The following is a 15,378-nucleotide window of genomic DNA, read 5'->3' as shown; positions in this document are numbered from 1 at the left end:
CTATATGACAACAGTCTGATCTATCTTTTCTCTAAGATTGACGGAAATGATTAATGTGGATATGTTAATGGCAGTCCTTCCAGTTATATACCAAACACAAAAATGTTTATATTAAAATTTAATCAACGTCCGTGCGGCCGGCTCTGGAGCAACTGCATCAAGGGCTGGATTCGATCCATCTTGGCCAGGCACTGATGCAGCTGCTCCAGCTGGACCGGACGCACGAGCCTCAGCTTGAAAAATATATATATAACTCAACACCGCTTAAGGACTAACTTGAACTGGACATGGGTGAAACTAATGCAGTGTACTCTAGTCCTGACTCTTGTTGTCGTCGATCGTCTTCAAAGCGGCCAAGAGGGCGTGCTTGCGACTGCCGGTCATGTGGCTACTGGCCGCTGCTCCGGTAGCGATGCTGTTCCTCTTCTTGGGCGCAGGATCGTCGCGCATATTGCTGTTGCTGGCCTGGCGGCAGAACGTCTTCAGGAAGCTCTCGCGCTCCTTGTAGTCATCCGAGATCTGCTTGCGCAGGCTGGACATGTTCTCCTTCAGACGCGGAGCACGTACACTGTTGTCCTGGGACTGAGAAAACATTTAAAGACTATGACTGGAAAGGAATTACAAGGTCGGAAGTCACCTCGTCTTCGCTGCGCTGCGTTTGTTCGCCATCAGTTCCGTCGAACTCCTCCGTCGATTCCTCTAGAGGATCGCCCTCGCTGCTCTTGTTATCCAGGTATGCACCGTATTTCACTAGACTGTTATCGTTGGCATTCTCTTCGCTGTGGTCCTCGGGTTCCTCCCCCGCCTCGCACATCTTGTTCATCAGGCCGTACGCATCATCCTCATCATCCTCGCCAGCCGGCTCATAGTCGTCCTCGTACTCGTACTCCAGAGATTTCAGTGACTTCTGCTTGGGCTTGGCTTCTGCGGAAGCCAATCTGGACATAATCTCCGGCTCACGACGCTTGCTGATCTGGACACTTTCCATCTTGGGCACTGCAACGGCAATTCGTGATTTACCGGATTTTCCAGAAGATACCGGAATCTTTCCCTGCGCCGAGAGCACTTGGCTCAGAGTGGACCGACTGACGTTCTGACCCATCTTAGCCTGGTTTGTGGCCGGCGGCAGGATAAGCTTGCCGCCGCGCCCTCCCACCTGTCGTTCGACTTGACTGGGTGGAGTGTTTGGTCCACTCTTGTCCTCGGCACTGTCCTTCTCGAAGTCGTAGAACGATTCCGACTCCATCACATCCGTCAAAGCGGTAAACTCGCTCTGGTTGTTCTTCTCGATGGCCTTGTCCAGCATCTCCAGTGACTTCTCCACCTTGTCGATCCTCTCCGGCTCCTCGGAGATGCCACTTCGTTTTGTTCGTCTTCCGGAGGACAAGGGATTGACCTTGTCGGTGCCGAGCTGAAGGCTCAACAGTTAAAATATGTCACGGTTAGTATTTTCAACAATACCCACCGTGTACTCCTCCAGCTTGCGATATCCACTGATCTCCAGCTTGGCCTTCTCCAGCTTCAGCATCACCTCCTTGCCCTTTCTCTGCTCGTTAAGCAGTTGCTGGCGGACGTTCTTGGACTCCAGCTGCACCTTGCGGGCCAACAGCTTCATGTCGTTGTCCTTCTCCTCCAGACGCAGCTCCAGAGCTTTCAGCTTCTCCTGAAGCTTTTGCCGCTCGTCGAGATTCCTAAATAAAAAGCAATCCATGAAGGTCAAATAGGAAAAGAAAGTTTGAAGTGCGACTAGCATAAGTCTATCAACAAGTTAATCATCCATTAGTTTTATTACATACTTTTCCTTGTTGAGCTTGCTGTAGTGTTTGTTCTCATCACTCAGCGACAGGATGATGGCCTCCTTCTGCTTGAGCTTAAGCTCCAGATCTTTGTTGACAGCCTGCAGATTGCGGTGCTTGGTCTGCCACACGCGAAGCTCCTCGGCGTGGGAGCGGAGCAAAGTGGGCAGCTCGGCGTTGTTGGACTCGTACTTGTTTAGCGCCGAGGACTGGCGTTTGTGGAGGGTGCGCAGCATGCGGTTCTCGTGCGCCAGATTGGCGATCTCCGCCTGGGCATCGGCCAGTTGGTTCTGGAAGGTCTTGGCGCGCAGATTCCTCGCGGACATGACCCGCTGATGAATCTCGCTGTGGTTCTGCGAGCTCATACTGCCGGAAGCCTTTAGGGCGCCACGTTGTTGCGGAGGCGGCTTGCTTCGCTGGTAGATCAGGCTGGCCGACTCCCGGGAGCTGGCCGAGAATAGGCTCTCACAGCTCTTTGCCGACGCTCTAGAAAAGGGATTTAGGGGAGATTTTAGATGGGAGCTGTTCCCGAAGATGTGGACTCTACCCACGCCATCAGATTGTTCGTTTCCGAATGGGATGCTCTTGGGCCGTAGGACGATGCCGGCTTGCGCGGCGATACCATCTAAGATCCTGCCGCTGCTCTGGAGGATTATCACTGGATTAGCTCGAGAAAGCTAGTAATTTTCAGAGGCCAATTCGGATGTTTAGTGTATAGAAACAGATGGAGAGCCGGTGCGAGGCGAAGTCGAAATGTAACTGAAAACCAAGTGCCTGCTGCTGTGGTTACGCCAGTTGTTTGATGTTTGATGTCTGATGTTTGTTTATTGTTTGCTCCGCCGACTGCTGCGTTGTTGGGGCCAAATCCGAAATCGGGGCTCCTAGGAACTGGTTGCCATGACGCCTCCGATTGCTCGTCTATCGAATTGGGGAATCGAGACAACTTGTGGTGTCCCTTTTTAAGTAAGTTTAACTAAGCTAAATTTAATAAACTTCGTTCCCATCAAAACGAATTGTTATCTATTACAATTATTTTACAATTAAAAATGTGAACTAAAAAATCCAAACCTTTTAAAATGGAGATTTTCCTTGTTGCTGAAAAGCGGAAGATTCTTGAAACAAAAATCTACAGTTTACTATTTCTCCTAACTAACAAAATAGATATGCAACTATTAATTAAAGTTGTTTGACTAATATCCTGTAAAATAATCCAGATATGGGTAATGAACATATTTATAATTATTCTATTGTTGAATCTTACTGTCTGGATACTTTCAAAAAGGTCAAAGGTTGAAGCTTCTCTGCAGTTTATTCGTTAATTAAAGCAACATAAACACTTAAGTGAACAACGACGTAAAGTAGAAGTTGATCAAGGCTCCGCATTGGCGTTGGCCTTCATCTCCTGGTATTTGATGCGGTAGGTTCCCTCGGGATCATAGATCTTCTCCAGACGCTCCCAGTCGGTGGGTCGGTTGTCGATGAGATGACGGGTCACCTTTTCAGCACCATACCGTTGCTTCTCCGTGCACTTGGTGCAATCGGTTTGGATTGCGTCGGGTAGGATCTCTACAAACGATTGGGTATTACCCAGATTTATTGAAGTGAGACCTGGACTTACCCTTCAGCATCTTGGCATCGGGCGTGCAGGGACCTGTGCCCTCCAGGCACCTTATGTAGTTGATTAACAGCCGCTCTTGGCTAAGGATCTCGTCCAGATCGACGTTGTCGAACTTATCGTCGTAGGCCTGCTCCACCATCCTTTCCATCATCGGTGCCGGCGACGTTGCCGGCGGATGCGGTAGTCCTTCCACTTGGAAACAGGTTGTGCAAATCAGTGCCACCACCAACGAAATGTGCCCCATGGCACGTCGGAAACCGGGCTGTCCCATTTTTGAGTCGATCGTATGCTGCTAACCGTACTAGCAATCCGGGCTTTTATAGAGGCCTCCATTTGGAATTACCCTGCGTGTCTCTATCCAATTTGACCAATTGGGCTCAAATGAAGTCAATTTAATTTGATTACCGAGAGCCCATCAACAGGCCAAAGCGGTAGTGGCTTATTTTCTAAATACATTTTTTAAAAATCATTCTGGGGTAACCAATTTTTTTTGTGCGACACTAGAATATCCAATGCGTGAGCAATCAATAATTAACGGTTCTTTTGTGATAGAAAAAAAATGTTTGCGTCCCAAAACAAACTTGCTCACTAGAATCTACATGCTTAATCTCAACTTTCTAGCTTTTATAGTTCCCGAGATCTCAACGTTCATAGGGACAGACGTAAGGACACACGTAAGGATAGACGTAAGGACAGACGTAAGGACACTACGGAAATGGCCAAATTACCAGATCAGCTCGGATAGTGATAATGAAATAATCAAGTACTATGGTATATGTACGTGTTACATTCTATTCATATAACATTTTATACCCTTTTTACTTTACAAGTAACGGTTAAGAATAACAAATAGGAAAGGCATTAGTTTTCATTAAGTTTTTTTATATACCTAAAATAATACATTCACTTTTGAGTACAATTGTTGATTTAATGGTGACAAAAATTAAATAAATAAAGCTCCGCAGGAATATTAAAATTTTATTTTATATTTTAAAAACTGCACCCCACTAAATTGAAATGAATTTCAAAACATGTTCGCGCCCATAAATTAAATGTTATTTGGTGTTATCTTTGAAAGTAATCGAAGAAATATCTTTTGCTATCGGGTTACACCGATAAACTCAATAATCGATAGTGATTCGGAAAAAAAGACAGAGATGCATCGATAGCATCGCGAGTGGGTAAACCAGTCGGTTCGGCGCTTTCTTTTTCAATGGACTGAATTTTCTTTAGTTGATCTATTTACGCAAGCGAAACGAATCGATGCAATTGCCCGGATCCGGAAACATTGCGGGCTTGGCAACGCAACTGCAGTGAATTTTCGACTCGTGGATTGCGTCACAGTGCGGGAAATGCGAATTTGACGACCATCTGTGCGCCGATCGGTGGAAAACTCTCGATTTTGCAGTGGGCGACCCACCAAGGACGACCTAGAAACGCCCCAGACAGGCAGCAGAAAGTGGGACAGGTGACATCACTGCAGAACCATGATCCACGTCGGCGAGAACTCGTGGAATCTGCGGATCTTCATCACGGATCTGGCACTGGAGAAGACAATGCGCGTGCGCGGTGACCAGCACATTGGGGGCATCATGCTGCAACTGGTGGATCCGGAGAATCCCAAGGACTGGTCGGATCACGCTCTGTGGTGGCCGGCGCGGAATGTTTGGCTCAGCAGAACCAAGTTGACCCTGGACCAGTATGGTGTCCAAGCAGACAGCCTGCTGCACTTCACGCCCATGCACAAGATACTGCGGGTGCAGCTGCCGGACTTGAGGTACTTGGACTGCCGGGTGGATTACTCCGTGAAGACGTTTTCGGCGGTGGTTAATCTGTGCAAGCAATTGGATATCCGCTACCCGGAGGAGTTGTCCCTGTGCAAACCTCTGGAAGCCGAGCACCTGAAGCGCAACTTCGCCCAGGTGCCGCATCAGAAGCGAGTGCCAATCGCTGAGCCAGATGGCACCACTTACCTACAGCCTGCTGCGGACACCAACTCGTTTGTGCCCATCAGCACTTCGTTTCATGGTGAAGGCGGGAGCACGGGCAGCCTGGACAAGCCTTCTGCACCAGGATCCTTCTTCTGTGCTCCTCTGTCGCCGCACAATCACCGAGCCCGCTCGCCAGTGCGCGCTGTCTCACCTTCCCCAGGCACCTGGAAACAGAGCCAGCTCGGCTATGCCACGTACGATTCAAGCTCCTCCAGTCTTGGCGATTTCCAGGAGAATTTGGCCACCTCTCCGCCCACACCCTGCGCGGATGTGCGAGCCCTTCTGTTGCGCCCCAAGTCGCTGGTGGAGAAGGCGCGCCTAAACGTGGGCTGGCTGGACTCGTCGCTGTCCATCATGGAACAGGGCATACGGGAGTACGACACGCTTTGCCTGCGCTTCAAGTACTTCACCTTTTTCGACTTAAATCCCAAGTGCGACCAGGTGCGCATCAATCAGCTGTACGAGCAGGCGAAGTGGAGTGTGCTTAACGAAGAGCTGGATTGCACAGAGGAGGAGAGCCTTATGTTCGCCGCCCTTCAGTTCCAGGTGAACCATCATGTGAATCATACACCACAGGGTGGAGCAGTGGACTCGGGCATTGAAACTTCCAGTCAGGAGAATGACAACGAAGATGAGATAGATTCGGCACTCAAAGAGCTCCAGATTACGCTGGAGGGGCCGGACTACGGCGGAGATTCGAGGAACATCACACGCATACCGGAGCTATCCGACTATTTGCGGTACCTGAAGCCGCAAAGATTCACGCTGCGCGGCTACAAGCGATACTACTTCACTTACCGGGATCTGCATTTGCACCTGTTCAAGAACGCCGAAGAGTCGCGACGTGTTGCGCCTGTCATAAGCATCAACCTGAAGGGCTGCGAAGTGACCCCGGATGTAAACCTGTCCCAAGGAAAGTATGCCATTCGTCTGGAAGTTTCTCCGGAGGGTGGCCATGGAACCAACAGCGAGGTGTGGGTGCGCTGTGAGAACGAGCAGCAGTACGCCAAGTGGATGGCCGCTTGTCGTTTGGCGGCCAAGGGAAGATCCCTGGCGGATAGCTCGTACGAGGGTGAAGTGGATAGCATACTCTCGTTACTGCAGATGCAGCGACCAGCACACGGAGTGCATGTGAACATAGATCCTCGCTCCGTTGAAGCAATTGATTACCTATCGCCCAAGATCGTCCGTAAACTGTCCAACAAGGCAGTTCAGCGGATCCTTGAAGCACATGCCAACGTTAGGGAGCTGAATGCCTTGGATTCAAAACTGAAGTACATTCAGGCCTGGCGGTCGTTACCAGACTTTGGAGTAAGCCTGTTCATCATCAAGTTTGACGGGCACCGGAAGGAGGAGCTGCTCGGCGTTGCCCACAACCGCATCATGCGCATGGATCTGAGTTCCGGGGATCACATCAAGACCTGGCGATACAACAACATGAAAGCATGGAACGTCAACTGGAACATTAAGTGCATGATGATCCAGTTTGAAGACGAGAATGTGGTCTTCTCCTGTCACTCGGCCGACTGCAAGGTGGTGCACGAGTTCATCGGTGGCTACATCTTCATGTCGATGCGGTCCAAGGACAACAACCAGACCCTCAACGAGGAGCTCTTCCACAAGCTTACAGGCGGCTGGTCCTAGAACTACTTATCGATTTTAATGGCAGCCAGTTTTATTTGTTCGAATTTTGTTAAGATAAACCATTGTTTTAACTGATAACCAACTGATAGACTCACAACTTCAATGCAATACTTGTATTTAATTTCATTTTATTTACATTTTAATACGTTGTTAACTAATCTTGTTGATGATTTTTCACCGCGAAAATCGCTTGCCAATGTCCCTTTTGACTGCCCAACTCTTAAATAGACTTAACCGTGGCCTTAGCAATGTTTTTGTATGACTAACTCTTAAGTGTATATTTAAAATAAAACTCCCATATTAAAAATCTTTTTTTTCTGGTATTGTAGTTCTAATGGGAATATATAGATGTTTTGCTATTAAGGCATATTGAGGTCATCAAAGGGAATTTCAAGAGTAATTTACTCTAAATCCAATGACATTGCACATGTTAACTAAATAAATTGAATAATCCTACGGTAAAATTATGAGTATCTACAGTGTTATAAATATAGTATTTTCAAATGTATTATTTAAAATTACGCGGTATCGATCGATAAATTTATATCGTGGAGCTTAAAACATCGATTAGCTCTCGATAATTTGGCGCCAGCTTTGTTGAATTGTCATGGAAACGAAAGTAGCATTTTAACATTGATTTCCCATTATACTACAGTCTCTAAATTAAAGTAAGTGTATTAAACTTTCGCTGCAGATGAATGGTGCAAGGATTTCTAAAATATAGAAGTTTTACGACATGGAGAAAACAGAAAATACTCAAAATTCTCGCACCGCTTACGAAGTGCAAAGGGATTTTGGCTTTAGCAGTGGACTGCGTTCGGAAATTATTTGGGATTCGTATGTTATGCAATTACTTGAATAATCGTACCTGGTAGAACAATATATATACCTACAGATTAGCTCCAGATCAAGGAGATGTTCTTAAGCAAAAGATAGATAACCTCATTTGCGAGGATGACGCCCGCAATGTCAAGGCGATTCAACGAAAGCGGGAGCAGCTTTTCCGGAATATTTGGAAGCAGCGATGTTACACCAACGGCACATTGCTCTCCGCCATTATTTACGTGCTGGTCACGCCGGATACAGACCCGGAATCGGCCCTGCAGTCCACCAACTACTCCTGTCACCCTGTTTTTCGCACCCGGCGCTGCATGAAGGGCGAGAACAGCGCCGCCAGCTGCATGATTTTTGTAGACGAAAATGCACGGGTGTACTCCAATTGGGAGCAGTTCGTCTTCCGGAACACCCTGCCCAAGGGCTTAATGATCGCCCCTAGCCAAGGAATTTACACGTTCACCGGGGACGAGGAGCCGGGCGTCCAGTTGATGGTCCATCCAACGCCCGCAGCGCGTGCCAGATATAAATTACTGAATGCTGGCGATAAAGTCGCCACTGTGGGTAGCCTGGTGTCCACTGTTCCGGCGGCGGCAGCTCTGGCTGTGCCTCTGGGCGCTCCCCTCGTGATTGCCGCCACCGCTGTGGGCGTGGCCACCGGAATCTACAGCACCCTGCGCTCTGCATCCCATCTCATTGATCGCCGACGGCACGGGCAGTCCACCTGCATTACGGATACCGAGGCACGCAGCTCTTGGTTGGGCGTAGCAGGTGGCGTTGTGAGTCTGGGTGCCACCGGGGCCACTAAAGCTCTGTCCACCGCTGCAGGAGCCGGCTACAAAGTTAATCCCGCTGCTCAATTGGCCGTTAGGGGGATAAATGGAGCCTCAGTGGTCATCGCCGGAACGGGTGTGGCCAGTGGTGTTTATGATCTGTATTTGGTAAGGATCCATCCTTAAAAAAATACACTATTTTATTACTTAATTTCGCTTTCTCAGAAACTTGGTGATAATCAAGCCATAAACAGCTTGGACATGCTGCAGATGGCCTCGCATTTGGTGATATTCACTCATTCAATCAACAATATGCGCATCGCTTCCAAGGCTACCAACGGGTCTTCCTTGAGGCGAGCACTTCGAAATCAATCCAGGCAAGTTAATCCCACCCGGTATCACATACTTTCATTCATCATTCCTTGTATCAACAGAAAAGTCTTTGATCGAATATCCCAGGAAACAGTGAAGCTGCACAATGAAGCTGGCCAATTTGATATTGTGAGAACCCTAAACGAAATTCCTTTTAAGGAGGCACTCCTCAGCCTTCACAATATCAACTCGCATCTAAGTCAGGGACTCACAGTGGCCACCACTTTGTTGCCTCAAATACTGAGTCTCAGCAGTGGCGGGCAGATGCTGATCAATATGGATGTGCTGGCGCAGAAATTCGGCAGAAAATTCGTGGAGCATATCGGCAATCTGGCCAGCTTAACGGACGTTTTGGAGGCCATGGCCAGGTACTTCAGCGATCAGGCAGTACAACTCCTAATGCAGATGACCCGCACTTTCGTAGAGGAGAACGTGGATTCCATTGATCGCTCGCTGAATACGTTCGTGTCTACTGAGGCGGTCCTCTATCGCATTCTAATGCATTGCGTTAAAACCTTTGATGATTTCGGCGAAGATTTCCTTCAAAGATGCCGGGAAGATGTCTTGATGGTGGTATCCAAATACTTTCGATCTCTGGAGCCAGTTAGCGAGAAGAACTGCCGCAAGTACAAATGCAACGTTTGCAAGGGCGCCTACTATATAAGCTCCATATAGGCTGATTCCCTGGCTCAAGCTGTCTGTTTAATCTATTATTGGGTGTAATTTTTGTTTTGACGTAAGATGTACGACCTATTAAGTCAAATTATGGTGTTATTATGTGTAAACCATTGAGTGATTATTAGTTTGTAATAGAACCAAGATTTGTCAGCCATATTGAGACGCTTGTACTACGATTGCAATAATCTTAGGAATTATTAAGTCCAAGTTTGTAACATTTTGTGATTTTAATGAATAAGCGTCATCTAAGCCTAATATGCTGTGAAATGTTTATGATTTTTAATTGTACTCTAGTCTTTATAAAAACTACTTTAGTTCCGATCAATTGCCGTATTCGATTGTTTATTCAAAATCGATCTAAGTGTATAAATACTGTAAATGGATTTGTGTCCATGGAAGCATGTCCATGGGCACAAATAAGGTACTCTATAAGAGTGAGCGCGACTTGTAGAATGTACATCAATAACCTAACTATAACTATGGACGGATTCAGAAGACTCTGACCAGATGGCACCGACATGGAGCATGGCACTGGGGAACTCTTAGCAGAAGAACTCCTCCTCGCACTGGTTTAAACAGCAGTAGGGGATGTTGTTGTAGGACCTGCTCGAGTGATCCCTCTTGAAGCGATTCTTCTTCTCGTGGTGCGGCTTAATGGGCTTGTAGCGCGGAAAGATGTCCAGTTCGCTGAGGCGCTTGAAGTGATGCCCGGTCACCTTCAGGTAGCCACCCATTGGATAACTGCTCCGGCTGATATAGTGGTGCTTGTGGACCGTTTTGCCGGCTGAAAAGGGGAAAACGTTGCCAGTGAGCAAATTGATCTTGAACCTGCGCCTTGAAATCGGTTAACTTTTGCATCGGAACTGCTTTATGCAAATGCCGGTGTAGTGCGCGTATTAATTGCAATCTACACACTTATAAAACGTGTTTTCGATATGCAGTTCCGAATGCAATTGTCGGGTTGACTGACACTCTGACCTTATTAACTCGTTAATCCAATATTTTAATCTTTTCCTTACAGATCTAAGGTGGATATTGTCATTGAGTTATTTACGTTATTCTATAGTTGGAACCAAACTTCCAAATTGATCATCTGATAACTATGATGCTATGCTATGATCATGATGATAACTAGGAACATTCTATGATGGAAAATCGAAGGATCTAAGGAGCTGATACTTACATCCAATTCCATTAAGATGGTGGTGCGGATACCCAATGGACCTCCTGTCGCGGCGAGCACCCTCGTCCGCCTGGAACAGGTGCTCGCAGGCCTCCATCGCGAACTTCTTCATCCGCTCCAGGGAGCAGAAGCTGCCCGACGAGCTGCCCATCAGACAGCAGACTCCGAGGACCAGCAGCATCCAGCGGCACATATTCAACTGCAATGGAGGAGCAGCGGGAGGAAAGGTAAGGCAACTGTGAGTATGAGTGTATTCCAAATTAAACACCCAACCGGCCTCCGCCGGCGCCTAATTATAAATCGCTGACGCTCAGAATTTATCGCATAAGTGTTACAACGATCCTCTAACCGGCTGCACTCTGCCCTGCTTTGGCTTTTCAATCCGAATCTGGATCGCATCTCTGGACACATCTGGATAAACCACTTCGGATGACGACAGCTGGGTGCCGGGTGTCGGGTGTCGGGATGCCTGGATGACGTCGCCGACTCCCACGCACCTGATTATGCCGCCCATTAACTGGGTCAATATCGATTCACGATCGAACAATAAACTGGAGCGCATTTGCAAGTCGACGCGGCCAAATGGTAAAATTTAATTGCCGCTTTTAATGACCGAAACTTCCCCGGCATTACAGAGCGCCGGAGCTGAAGTGGAAATTATGTAATGCGCCTCGCAGGTAGGCATTTCCGCATTTTGCATTTCGCATTTCGCACCTTGCGGTGACACTCCAGTCTGTTTAGCACTCGCTCCCCCCATATGGATATGAATCTGAATCGGAATCGAAATCGGATTCGTTGCGGGCATTATGCTGTTGCCCGTGGAGAACAAAAGCGCATTTGTTTATATTGATATTTTTAGCTGACAGCCTGTTAATTGTACACACCCACTTTCTGGCGCGAAGCTAATTTAAGTAATTAAAGTGGAGTGTTCTTAGAAGACAGTTATTTGCTTGGAAAATTTCGGCACTTAATGTGGAAAAGTCCACCTTATACTGGAAATGACTAAGTTCAATTTTGTTCAACTATTTGGTTGGTTCAATGAAAATATGATTTCAAGGCCTACATAAGTGCAGTATGGAACCATTATGGGAGCTAAATGTTTAGTAATTTTTATGATTACCTATTAGAGCTGAGCAATTTTAAAAAACTATTTAAATAAGCTACCCGAAATAGTTTCAAAATAAAACCAAAACCCCCCGAAAATCGATTCTTTAAACAAATAAATTTGCCTTAGTCATCTAGAACTTACCTTTGAACTCATTTTAGTGGCGTTCTAGGATCACAATCCACAATAGATCAATAAGGCACCTCGAGCACCTCTCTGGCTGCAACACTACGTATACGTGTTTTTTTTTGGCGGGCAAACCGAAAAACTTGCTGAATGTAAACCCGTCCGTCCGATCGACGTTACCTGATAATCACGAGTGGCGAGCGCACAATGAGCTTTCATTGCCGACGTAGCCAAGCTTTTATACGCGCTTCAAAAATCGAGGATCGGCGCTTCGGATCGGCTCAGGTTGCCGGTTGCCGCTCAGACTGCCGCTCTTCACTTCGAATGGGGGGTGAGAGAGCGGATCGGGATTTCTGATTTCTTGGGTCTTGGGTCTTGGGTATGGAGTATGGGGTTTTGGGTTCGGGATCGGGATTCGTTTGCAGTTTGCAGGAGTTTTGCGTAAGCGGCAGGGCGCGCCGGGCATTCAGAAATATATTTTTTATCAATGGGGCTCGCAACGGACGTCAGACCTTAAGAGTTGGCATTTATAGTTTCATGGCGCCGCCTCCGAATCTTAATGAATTTCAACATAATTGTATTGCTTTTTGTGACTCACAGCCACATGCTGGCCGGCTCTTGATAGAGCCATGGCAAATACTGGTAGTTGAACAGTCTAAACGCTCTTATCAGCACACCTTGGAAATGTAATAAGGTAGTAATAGTTTGACTTGACGGCCGCCGGTGGCAGTGAAAGTGAGTGAGAACTTGAACCTTGTTGCCGGGGGTTTTCCAACCAGGGCAACGCACTTCTTGATAGCTGCGCACGATTAGCAGCTTCTAATGTTTATGGGGATCCATAAACAAGTTTACCAGACCCATAAAACAATTCAAATATTGTATGTGGAATTTAAGCAACTTAAGATTTATACTGCTGCGAGGGGTTGGAGTTTCCTACTGGAACTCAAGAAATACAACAGTGATTGGTAAGCTACCTATAGAAAGCGGTAGAGAAATGCAAATCTCTCTTTATTTTAGTCTCACAAAACATGAACATGCTAGTATATATGTATATATGACTCGACCTTCTTTTTCAGTCGCTACTAGTACTTTTATTTTCTACTACTGTTTACTATACGTTGTTCTAAAAAGCGTTAAAGCCAACATAAAAGTCTAGAATGACAGGTTCGTTGTGCAATGGAAAGGCGAGACATTTGAAAGCTCAAGAAATTTGTGTATTGAATAATATTCAAATGCACCTCGTGGTGTTTTATTCCACTGGATTTTAATTGATAACATAACATTCCTTAAGAACTGGTTGTAGAAAGAAATAAACAGCCAAGTTTAGTGTTCATATTGAGGGCATTCCATTCAAAGGTTTTTAAAATATTATGTTTTTACATAAAGTGATGTGTTCTGAATGAAATAGGAATAGGTTAACATTATGTCACATAAATTAGATGTGCAAGAATATTTAGTGGAATTATACGATTTTCCCGAACTTTTACTGTTGTATTATTTCCAATGGTTTAGGCCTCTAGGATTGTTGCCTTTCGTGCAAGCGAAAGTGAAGAACTTTCCCTCTCGTTTTCGTTCGGCTCTGCCTCCGTCTCTTTCGGCAGCGCTCTCGCCCTCTCTTTCGCTCACCCTGTTGCAGCATCATTTGGGGAGGAGCACTTAACGGTTGTTCTGGATCGGGCGTCATCGTCGTACGTTCTTATTCTTATTTTATCAGATCGTTTGTGTTACGTTCTTTTTCGGGTATTTTTAGCCGCTCTCTCGGTCAATGCACACTTTCGGCCGACTTTTTATGGGTTCAGATTGTTACGTTTCTGACTCTGACTCTGATTCTGATTCCGATTCTTATTCTTATTCTGAGTGGGGTTCGGTTTCGGTTTCGTTTCCAGATTCGTTTTGGTTATGCTTTTTTTTTTGTACCACTTGCTTTTCGCTTTCGTTGCATTCCCACATGCGGAAATGCCAGCCGGCCTCCGTGGCGTATGCGCAATGCTGCGACGCAGTTGCACTTCCCCCACATTTCGCACGTATCCTTCGGAATGTGCATTCCCGCGCTCGTCGATCCGATCGGCCGCAAATAACGGTAACGGGCACGTTCTGGGAACCCCGACTTGGGTTCGGAATGTGTGCTGGCTGTGGCTGTGGCTGTGGGTAAAACTCTTTCTGGTATGCGGCATTAATTGGTTCGCCACGGGCTCTCTCATTCATAAATACAATTTCACAACCTGATTTAAAGAATCGCGCCACTTGCGCCATGTCAACGATCTCCGTCGAATGCCCCTACCTGGGCATCAAATTCACGACTCATTATCAAAGAAAAAACCAAAATTGGACTTAAAAAAAAAAAGAGAAAACATCCAAAATACAACAGAACCCAACGGAGTATAAACCGCAAACAGGTTCTGCTTCTAATAGAATCGCCGGTCCATCGACGAGCTGATATTCGTGCAGTCTAGACGAGCATTGGTACACATATCTGGTGGGTCCTTTCCTTGGCAACAAGAAAAGAGCTGGGAATGTCGCTCCGTCTTCTGGGAAGATCGCATCGGATCGGACCATGGGCGGATGGACAAGGGACACTGGAGGACCGCTGGCAGAGCGTGTGAGCTAGTGTTTTTGTTTTGATGCCCACATCTCCTGTTCCTTGAACTGAGGGCGAAAGTGGTGCGTCACGTCATCTCCGGTGTCTGACTTTGCCGGCGGCTTTGTCGTTCACCTTTGCCATCCACATCCCCATCCCCATCCTCCCCTATCCTGATCCTCATCCTCATCCGCAGCCAAGTCCTCTGCCAACTCTTTTGGCCTGCCGGAGGGTTATTCTTTCGCCCTGGGTTCAAAAAACTCTGCGATTGCCTCGCTGGGATCGCATTTCAAATTAGAAACTCTTATTTCGGGGGTCCGAATAGCACACGGCCAAAAAATACTCTTTTGTCTTGGCTGGGTTTTAATCTTATGTCTTGTATCTTTCAAATAATTTTTTATAAGCCTAGAGTTTCAATTTTTATAGGCGTATTTTGGAGACTTTAATAAGGGCAGACTATTGAAAATTTAAAATTATAGCTAGGATTAATATTAATATTCTTCACAGCGTGATTTTCATTATTATTATTTAATACTTTGTGAAATTAAGAAATTCGTTATAATTTATATTTATAGTCGCTAAAAAATTAATCAGCGATCATTAAAACATCAAGACTAGCTAATTTGAAAGTCTATCATAACTTTGGTACTTTGGACCCAAATAAAAACTTGGCTCAAATT

General features: G+C 46.4%; 5 protein-coding genes across 5 annotated transcripts; 2 read left to right on the top strand and 3 right to left on the bottom strand.

Moving 5' to 3' along the window:
• Nucleotides 1–105: 105 nt before the first annotated feature.
• On the bottom strand, nt 106–2,635 carry LOC120450345 (protein MLP1). Its single transcript, XM_039633320.2, has 5 exons — nt 2,348–2,635; nt 1,797–2,282; nt 1,466–1,691; nt 638–1,411; nt 106–582 (listed from the first exon to the last, which is right to left on the bottom strand). Exons 1-5 carry the CDS (start codon nt 2,419–2,421, stop codon nt 313–315), a joined length of 1,830 nt encoding a protein of 609 aa, XP_039489254.2. The 5' UTR covers nt 2,422–2,635; the 3' UTR covers nt 106–312.
• A 451-nt stretch (nt 2,636–3,086) lies between these two features.
• On the bottom strand, nt 3,087–3,700 carry LOC120450353 (putative odorant-binding protein A10). Its single transcript, XM_039633329.2, has 2 exons — nt 3,415–3,700; nt 3,087–3,362 (listed from the first exon to the last, which is right to left on the bottom strand). Exons 1-2 carry the CDS (start codon nt 3,683–3,685, stop codon nt 3,166–3,168), a joined length of 468 nt encoding a protein of 155 aa, XP_039489263.2. The 5' UTR covers nt 3,686–3,700; the 3' UTR covers nt 3,087–3,165.
• Nucleotides 3,701–4,578: 878 nt separating this feature from the next.
• LOC120450344 (unc-112-related protein) lies at nt 4,579–7,356 on the top strand. The gene has a single exon (XM_039633319.2). It carries the CDS (start codon nt 4,902–4,904, stop codon nt 7,047–7,049), a length of 2,148 nt encoding a protein of 715 aa, XP_039489253.2. The 5' UTR covers nt 4,579–4,901; the 3' UTR covers nt 7,050–7,356.
• A 290-nt stretch (nt 7,357–7,646) lies between these two features.
• Nucleotides 7,647–9,859, top strand: LOC120450346. The gene is made up of 4 exons (XM_039633321.2): nt 7,647–7,886; nt 7,945–8,824; nt 8,882–9,033; nt 9,091–9,859. Exons 1-4 carry the CDS (start codon nt 7,786–7,788, stop codon nt 9,701–9,703), a joined length of 1,746 nt encoding a protein of 581 aa, XP_039489255.2. The 5' UTR covers nt 7,647–7,785; the 3' UTR covers nt 9,704–9,859.
• A 162-nt stretch (nt 9,860–10,021) lies between these two features.
• Nucleotides 10,022–12,341, bottom strand: LOC120450354. Its single transcript, XM_039633330.2, has 3 exons — nt 12,139–12,341; nt 10,890–11,088; nt 10,022–10,490 (listed from the first exon to the last, which is right to left on the bottom strand). Exons 1-3 carry the CDS (start codon nt 12,148–12,150, stop codon nt 10,249–10,251), a joined length of 453 nt encoding a protein of 150 aa, XP_039489264.2. The 5' UTR covers nt 12,151–12,341; the 3' UTR covers nt 10,022–10,248.
• Nucleotides 12,342–15,378: the final 3,037 nt, after the last annotated feature.

Source organism: Drosophila santomea, chromosome 3L (assembly GCF_016746245.2).
Source record: "Drosophila santomea strain STO CAGO 1482 chromosome 3L, Prin_Dsan_1.1, whole genome shotgun sequence".
Lineage (NCBI taxonomy): Eukaryota > Metazoa > Arthropoda > Insecta > Diptera > Drosophilidae > Drosophila > Drosophila santomea.
This window is presented reverse-complemented; position numbering and strand designations above follow the sequence as displayed.